Source organism: Punica granatum, chromosome 4, assembly GCF_007655135.1.
Source record: "Punica granatum isolate Tunisia-2019 chromosome 4, ASM765513v2, whole genome shotgun sequence".
In the NCBI taxonomy this organism is placed as follows: Eukaryota; Viridiplantae; Streptophyta; class Magnoliopsida; order Myrtales; family Lythraceae; genus Punica; species Punica granatum.
The window spans coordinates 37,150,161-37,158,426 of NC_045130.1; the positions used below are offsets into that span (position 1 = coordinate 37,150,161).

The 8,266-nt window shown below is 35.2% G+C and overlaps 1 protein-coding gene across 1 annotated transcript; it reads left to right on the plus strand.

Moving 5' to 3' along the window:
* The first annotated feature begins 5,698 nt into the window (after nt 1-5,698).
* Nucleotides 5,699-6,604, plus strand: LOC116203102 (rRNA 2'-O-methyltransferase fibrillarin-like). The gene is made up of 2 exons (XM_031534765.1): nt 5,699-5,879; nt 6,104-6,604. The coding sequence occupies exons 1-2, from the start codon at nt 5,765-5,767 to the stop codon at nt 6,424-6,426; spliced, it is 438 nt and encodes a 145-aa protein (XP_031390625.1). The 5' UTR covers nt 5,699-5,764; the 3' UTR covers nt 6,427-6,604.
* The last annotated feature ends 1,662 nt before the right edge of the window (nt 6,605-8,266 follow it).

Below are 8,266 nucleotides of genomic sequence, written 5' to 3' on the forward strand. Positions count from 1 at the left end.
TTCAAATGCTTATGAATTCTTTATAAACCGCCGGTTTCACGCAAATCTATCGATTCTTTTTTTGCAATCTACTTTTGTTATTCGTCACCTTATTTTTAATGTAAGAATCTAAGAACATTAGGTGAAAGTCAAACTTAAATTTCTCTTCACTATTAGAAAGGGTGTTGCGCAGTAGCGCATAAATTCATTTGATTGCTAAGAAGTTCCAAATTCGAATTCGTTGGGGGACTATTCATATTCATTTATTAATTATTAGGATTTCTACTACATCATCCTAAATTCATAGATCTCATTTGTAACGAAAAAAAAGAAGAGAAAAACTCCGGCTACTAGCGAATTGCACTGGGGCACCGAGGTGCCCTCCTCCTCTGTGAGATTTGAACATTAAGTGAAGTCAGCTAGTTAATTTATCGAGTTCTCTAAGAAGAACCTATATATTATCCAACTGAAATGGACCACATTTCTTCATTGGGCCGATTTTCATCATTGGGCCTAGGTTTTCTAGTTTATAATGGGCCTGAGGAGAGCTCTTGAGCTTCAGTGCGAGAGAAACCTCAAATCCAACTGAAATGGACCTTACTGGGCTTTGATTGCAAAAAAGGAGCGACTCAGGCCCAAACATCGAAAAGCTCGTGTCTTCTTATTCTCTCTGATTTTCGCCTTTCTTTTTTTTTTTCGCTGAAAAAATCAATAACTTTGCATTTTTTTTTAAAATCTAGCATAAATTTTTTGAAATGACACATGAAATCACCAACTCACATTCCGTCAATCCAAATGTGCCACGTGACGCCGTTCAGTAAAATCCATTAAAATTAACGGAATGATTGATGGAATGTTAAATGTGATGAGTTTGTGATTTTACGTGTCATTTCAAAAATTCGTGCTAGATTTGAAAAAAAGTGTAAAGTTAATGATTTTTACAATAATTTTTTTTTTGTTCTCTCTGATTTTCACGGTTATAAGCAAGATGCCGCGTTGGATTAGAAAATTCAAAGTAACGGGGCATTCCGTGCTGATGATAGTTGAACACATGATTACCCTCTTTCATTGCAGATTGATGACGAATTTTGTTACCATACCGAAACTTCTTTGTTGCAGGTTGATGACAAATTATGTTAATAAATATCGAATTGATTTGTCTTATTTTTATATCTTTTTTTTTTTTTGGTGATTGGAACCAACTCATTTCCCTTAAGCGACTCCACTTATCTATCTTTCGGAATCTTTTGTTGCTAGAAAAATGACAAAAATTTATTATTTTTTTCAAAGTAACGTGACCAAGAACCAATATAATTATTCTATTATACAAATTTATGATCCACTCCCTACTTATATGTTTATAAACTCACTTATTTATCTGTTGAAATTTAATATCAATTTTTCTCATGTTACATATAATTAAATAGGATTATCGAAGAATTGCTGGAGAAGAAGACAGCAATGAAAGTTTTGCGCGAGATATCACGAAAGCAATGGGCAGATGAATGCGTATAGATATTATGAGAGATTGAGAGGACAAGTGTATAAGTCATTGAAAAAAAATATATTTATTACACCATATAACCTAATAGTAATATATATTTTTAGATTTATTTCAACGTCAATTTTTTATCTGAGCTATTCCAACGTTGCTATTTTTGTTTTACCATTTAGCCCCTGGAGATAGATGGTGACATCAAATTAGCAACGTTGAGATATCTCGGGCAAAAAAATGACGTTGGACTAGAACTAAGAATTCTTTCGAACGTTAGGTTAAACGGTGTAATTAATCCAAAGAAAAATAAATGAATACGTCATTAATGATGCTTTTACATCGTGTCATTGATGACGTCTACTCTCCAGGGAAGGGGTTTGATCTTCATTAGATTTCTCCAATGTCTGATTAGGGGGAGATTAGAATTAGAGATAAAGTGGTGACGAAAGGTATAATTTATACAAATCTTCATTTTTTTTTTATAGAGCATAAAGAGTAAGACAGAACTAGAGGGACAGTGTGAGAGTGAGAAGCGTGGGTGAGTGTGCATATTAGTGTAATATTTTCGAGATTATTTATTCGGTCCATAACACCCGAATTGAAGTTTATTAGATTAGTGTCCGGGGAGAGCTCTTACGATTGGTATTGGAGACCCTACATTCCTAGATCTCTATGAGATAAGATTCTGACCAACGAAGATGTACAACCACGAGGCCTTATCCTATGTGGGTGGCCATAGGAAGTATATATGGTGAATCAATTGTACAAATTTACAGTAAGGTCCCATAATGTGAGAGTTTTACATATATATTCCTAACATTATCTATCTATAATCCAGTGATAGAGCAACGAAAACCTGGTCCAACAGGACAACGAGCATGCATTAAGAATTGGAAACGATACTGAACGAGCCCGATGTTCCGACAGCGATTTTGTTATCAAGTGGGAAGCTGATGATCAATTTGCAGAGGGAAGGGAAGGAGAGCGAGAGAGAGGGAGAGGAGATAAGATTGACAACTCCATCGAAAACAATAATTCATAGACATAGCTTTCAGCCCCCAACGGCCAAAAGCATATACATCGTTGAAAATTCTAACTTCCATTGACTTAAAAATAATGTATGGTAAATTTATTTAGAAAAACTTCAAATAACTTACTTATAATTTAAGTTAACTATATAAAAATTAAGTTATGCAAATCACTTTGGGTCAACAAGTAATTCATTTAATCAACATGAATTGGCTTAAACGATTCGGCTCTATTCCTCATAAGTAAGGTCTTACGATCAAATTTGTGAATGGATAAAATTTATATTGGAAGAGATTTATTCTCATAGTGAGTCGACCCGCCTCAAAATGAATTAGTCAGAGTTCATTAGACTTTCGAATACCATGATATATATCGAAAAGAAGTAATTTACACTCACCATATATAAGTGAATATAATCAAGGAGACTAACCTGTGTATATACATCTTGCATCATCTCTCTTTTCACTTCGAATAATAAAATGGCCAAATACTTACCCTTTTTTTTGTCATCGTAGATATTATTAATTATTTTATTTTATTATTTATAAATTAAAGTGAGAATAAATTTATGATTAGAAATGATCACAAATCCATTCAAAAATATATATTATTAATTTAATTATAATTTATATATTTCTTTTTTTTAAAAGAGTTTTCTCATGTATCATGTTGTTCGAGTATTATGTATTTTAACTTTATCAAAACAGGTTTCACATGCAACGCACGTGTAAATTCACTAGAGTATATATATATATACATATATATATCTTCAAGAAATTTATACATTTTCTTTTTTACATCACGTAATAATGCAAAGTTATAATAAACTTTTAACTTATGAATTTATTTGAGTACGTGCATATAAAGATTTCTTGAACTTATTCTATTACGCAAAGTTATTATATCGTGTGTTGAGTGGTTCTTGCATTTTTTGATATTTCCGAAGGTCTTTTACTTCATGGATGAGTTTGAACTGGGTTTTTTATTTCATTGAATATGAAATTAAGTATGCATTATTGCGCTATATCCTTTTTTATTTTCAATTAAAATTTTGTTTCAATCGGGAGTTATGTTAGTAGTGAAAGGTGGAGATATTATACTAAAAATCTTACAAATTTGGGAAAGGCTATACGAGATTTTTCAACCGATCATTAGATGCCCTGAGCTTATTCCGAGATGCTTATATTATAATTCCCATTCGCCTATCTTTTTCTCTTTTTTTTTTCCCTTTTTAAATTGCATGTCAATTTGTTCTGATTTCAAGATGATTCTGGTGAGTTTATGGCCTCATTCGAACGGGAGAAACCACCTTATCCGATTGGGCCGATGACAAAATTTTATCTAATGGACCTACAATTAGGCTCTAATTTCTCTTTTTTGGCCCAACGTGGTATTTCAACTCAAATTGGCTGATTTCACATTTCAGCCTTCTAGTTAATTTATGTACGTCGTTCTTTCTTTTTTCGGTTACAAAGTAGGCTCAAATCCTAGAACAATAAAAGACAAATCCTAAATAACTAATAAATAGACACGGGTAGTCCCACTAAGTATTAAAACCGTGACATTTAAATCAATAAGCGAGAGTGTGCGCTACTACGCTACATTCTCTTTTGATTATGTATGTGGTTCTTAGAGGAGGGTTTTCTTATTCTTTTGCCAGTTCATTAAATTGATATGGATAAAACATTACTGACTTCTTCGCCATGGCAAAGTGTTGATCTATATTTGTTCCAAGAAAATTGAAATAAATGCTTTTACAAAGAAAAATCAATTTCGTGAAACAAATGTACGGTAATTAGTGAATGATAAGAACATGCCATTGCAAGAAGATAATATGATAATTAATAATAATAATAAGAGTAAATTACACTGGTGGTCCAAAAAATTTTAATAATGTATCAGGTTGGTTCAAAAAGTTTTTTTTGCTACTTGATGGTATAAAATGTTTAAAAGTTATAACATGATAGTACAAACCGTCATCTCACCATTAACGCCGTCAAGCGACGCTGACTTGGCCGAAACGTGTCAAGTCCTTTTCTGACATGGCCGAAACGTGACCGAAACAATAACCCCCCTCTCTCTCCCCCCCTATTTTTTTTCTTCTTCTTCTTTTTCTTCTTCTTTGGGAATAGGGCGAGGGAAGCTCTGTCTCTCTCTCCTCTTTTTTCTTCTTCTTCTTCGAGAACAGGGCGAGGGAAGGGAGGAACAGGACGAGAAGAAAAAGAAGAGAGAGAGATGTTACTATTCCGGCCACATTAGCGTCGCTTGACGGCGTCAATGACGAGATGACGGTTTGTACTATCATATTACAACTTTAAAACATTTTGTACCATCAAGTAACAAAAAAAAACTTTTTGGACCAACTTGATACATTATTAAAATTTTTTGGACTACCAGTGTAATTTACTATAATAATAATAATAATAATAATAATAATATAAGATAATAGGATGCCGACGTCTCAGGGCCCAGTCACCCCTCAGTGGGCCTTGGCCAGCCTTAATTGCAGCTTGGCACGAGGCCTGAGAATGATTCAAATGCCGGGCCCCCTTTTGTATACACTGTTGACTTTTGCACTATTGATATTGCGAATTTAAATTAAAAAATAATTATTGAAAAAGTTTTAGCGTGGTGGCATAATCTTCGACTCAGAATCAATAAGTTCTGGATTTAATCCTCATATTCCCCTTAAGTAATATTTTCGGATCGAGTTTTATGGATGAAGAAAATTGATATTGAGATAGCTTTATTCTCATAGTGGATCGGTCCGGCTCAAAGTGGATTAATTAGAGTTCATTGAGCTTCCGAGTACTTGAGTATTCACCGAAAAGAAGTATTAGAAAAAAATACAAGTAATTTACACTCACCATATATAAGTGAATATAGTCAAGGTATTGTAGACTAATCTATATATATATACATCGTGCATCATCTCTCTTTTTACTTGAAAACAAATAAATAAGTTGTCACAAGTGTGGATTATATGATGATAAGTTACGCTTCGCGTGGTTAAAGATTGCTGGAAATATCTTGGTAAAGGTCATAGTCGGATCTTGAATGAGAATTAGTCATAACCAACATGTGATTTAATGACCCAGAAAATATAGATAATTATTTTTTTGGTACATGCATGGCTATATTCAATGGAGTACTATTGTCATCATCTCAGCCTCAAATCTATAAATAAGGCAAGAATATGGCACGATTTTCTCATCCCTACTTCTCACTTATTTGCACTGAGAAAATATCATTGAGACAAAGATGAGTTCCAGAGTTTTCCTTCTTCTCGGCCTTCTGGCAGCCATTGTACTCCTCCTCGCGTCAGACACGGCAGCTCGGGATTTGGCCGAGACAACCTCTACCGAAAAGAACGATGGTGAGCTCCCATTTTAGACTTTAACAGCGCGTCCAGTAATAATCGATAACATTTACCTGAACCATTTGACGCATTAATTAATATATATATATACCTATATATTTGTGCCTACGTAGATAAAGATATATATGTAGAGTTCCTCGTATCTTGTCATTCTAAGAATCTCTTTACGTGCCCGCTGATTTTATCATCAACATATATACTCATATGCGATCAACATACAGCAAATAGAGTAGATGACGCCAACGACCCATTCGGATATGGAGGCGGGGGAGGCGGACGTGGTGGTGGTGGCAGGGGAGGCGGAGGTGGTGGTGGTGGTGGTGGGGGAGGCGGACGGGGTGGTGGGGGAGGCAGAGGTGGTGGCGGTGGTGGGGGAGGCGGACGGGGTGGTGGGGGAGGCAGAGGTGGTGGTGGTGGTGGGGGAGGCGGACGTGGGCGGTGCCACTATGGCTGCTGTGGCGGTGGCTACCACAGGGGGTGCAAGTGCTGCGCTTCTGCTGCTGAGGCTGCTCAGATGGCGACAGAGGTCAAGCCCCAGAACTAAGGCAAACCGAAGTCCTCGATCTAAAGATAATTAGTCCGTATACGGATGTTGTACGTGAGCTCGCCATGTACACTAGGCTTGCTATTTTACCGATAGCTAGCAATGGTTAAAGTCATATGTGCGTCAATATAGGTTGGACCAAGTTACTTCTGAATAAAATCGTGAATTTCTAGCTAAATCTTCTTGCTTTCTCCAATATCCTCACTTCGAACTTCAGCCAGTGCTACTTCCACTTCAACTGGATCGAATCGATCGATTTTTATTTTTTTTGGAATAACTCGAAATATTTATGAGTTCAAATAGAAATCCGCAAATGAAAAGATATTAGACATCAGAGTCCTGGAATAAACATGAACCCATATTTGGTCAAATGGGATTCTTTGAATATTAAATTAATTCCCAATATTAAGTCCACGTTGCTCCTCAATTTTATTAGTAACTGCTCAATCCATTAATCATCCCACAATTCTTTCCATAACTCTCTCCAACAGTTACCACTTTTGATGGAATAGTGGTTCTACGGTTTACATATATGTCAGAGGTCCCCAAGCTCTGTTAATCGTTCGGTCACACGCACCATCTACGTGAGATAATAGGAGCTTGGAAGATCTCCGATTTTTCTTTTGGTTCTCGAAGGCTAAGACGTCTCATATGGATACTTAGATTGGATAAATTAAAATCAATAACTGGTGGTAATACTAAAACCCGCTTCTGCTATTAATTCTGCACTCTTTATTCGGCGGGAACTTCAGGTTATATCCCACACAAAGATCTCCCAAATAACAACAGTACATCGGCAGTCGATTGTCCCAACTTAATAGACACATTTGGCCAGTTTGCCATATACGATTTTGGATCATCCATCGTCATTATTTACTAAATGAATAAAATTAGGAAACATGTCTCTAATAATCGAAAAAAGAAATTAAGAAAAACCATTCGAGTGATAAATTATATATTTAATACCTAATTTATAAGCTTCTCCGCACATTCTGATTGTAATTTTCAGAATTTTTTTTTCTTTGTTTCTCTTTTCTCAACTTTTAGTTGTTCTTTCCCCTTGCTTTCATGCACTTTCATTCTATTTTTGCTTATTTCCAGCTAAAATTACGTGCCCCATTTCGAAATAGTTGTAATAGGGACTGGACTGTTGGGTATGTTCACTCCTAGTCTTAACCAGTTAAAGCCTAATTTTTTTTTACCAATATTGAAGCTTAATTTTTCTTTTTCTTTTTTGAGCAAATTGGAAGTACATTAATTAAGCAGTTCAGAAGGGGATAAGAAAGAGGATAAAGCGACAGACTATTCAACGCATAATTCATGATTCTGACACGAGGAAGGGGTAGTAATTGAGTACGACTCAACAGTTTAGGACTTGTTGATTAAATCTAGATGTTGTAATCTGTAAATGGTTCTTGCACCGAATATAGTCCATGACTCCTATTGACTTTACCTCTCCGTTTTCTCAATAGTAGCAATCTGTATAAGGATTACGTAATGCTTTGTTTACCGATTTTCACCATAATGCATATAGAGTTTAATCGCAAGAGGTTGAGTACGGATTACAGTAACTGGAATGATCTCTGCAACTATATCTTTTTTTATTCGATGTGCTTCAGTCATATGTAATTCTCCTTTACATCGATCTCGGTAAATCTACTATTTTTTCTATTTCTAATGTATCATTTTGGACATTTTTTTCTATATCCATTTTTGTTTATTAATGAATATTCATTGATTATCTAGCAAAAAGTTTGACTCAATAGTGCCCTCACATGCAAGTTAGGCTACACTACACGATTCTCTTACATACGAACTTAAAACATATGTATGTATCGAG

Bases quoted from the DNA above. Each gene is read 5' to 3' on its own strand.
- LOC116203102 (XM_031534765.1), top strand. From the start codon at position 5,765: ATGAGTTCCAGAGTTTTCCTTCTTCTCGGCCTTCTGGCAGCCATTGTA. The intron at 5,880-6,103 runs GTGAGCTCCCAT...ATCAACATACAG, and splicing joins CTCTACCGAAAAGAACGATG to CAAATAGAGTAGATGACGCC.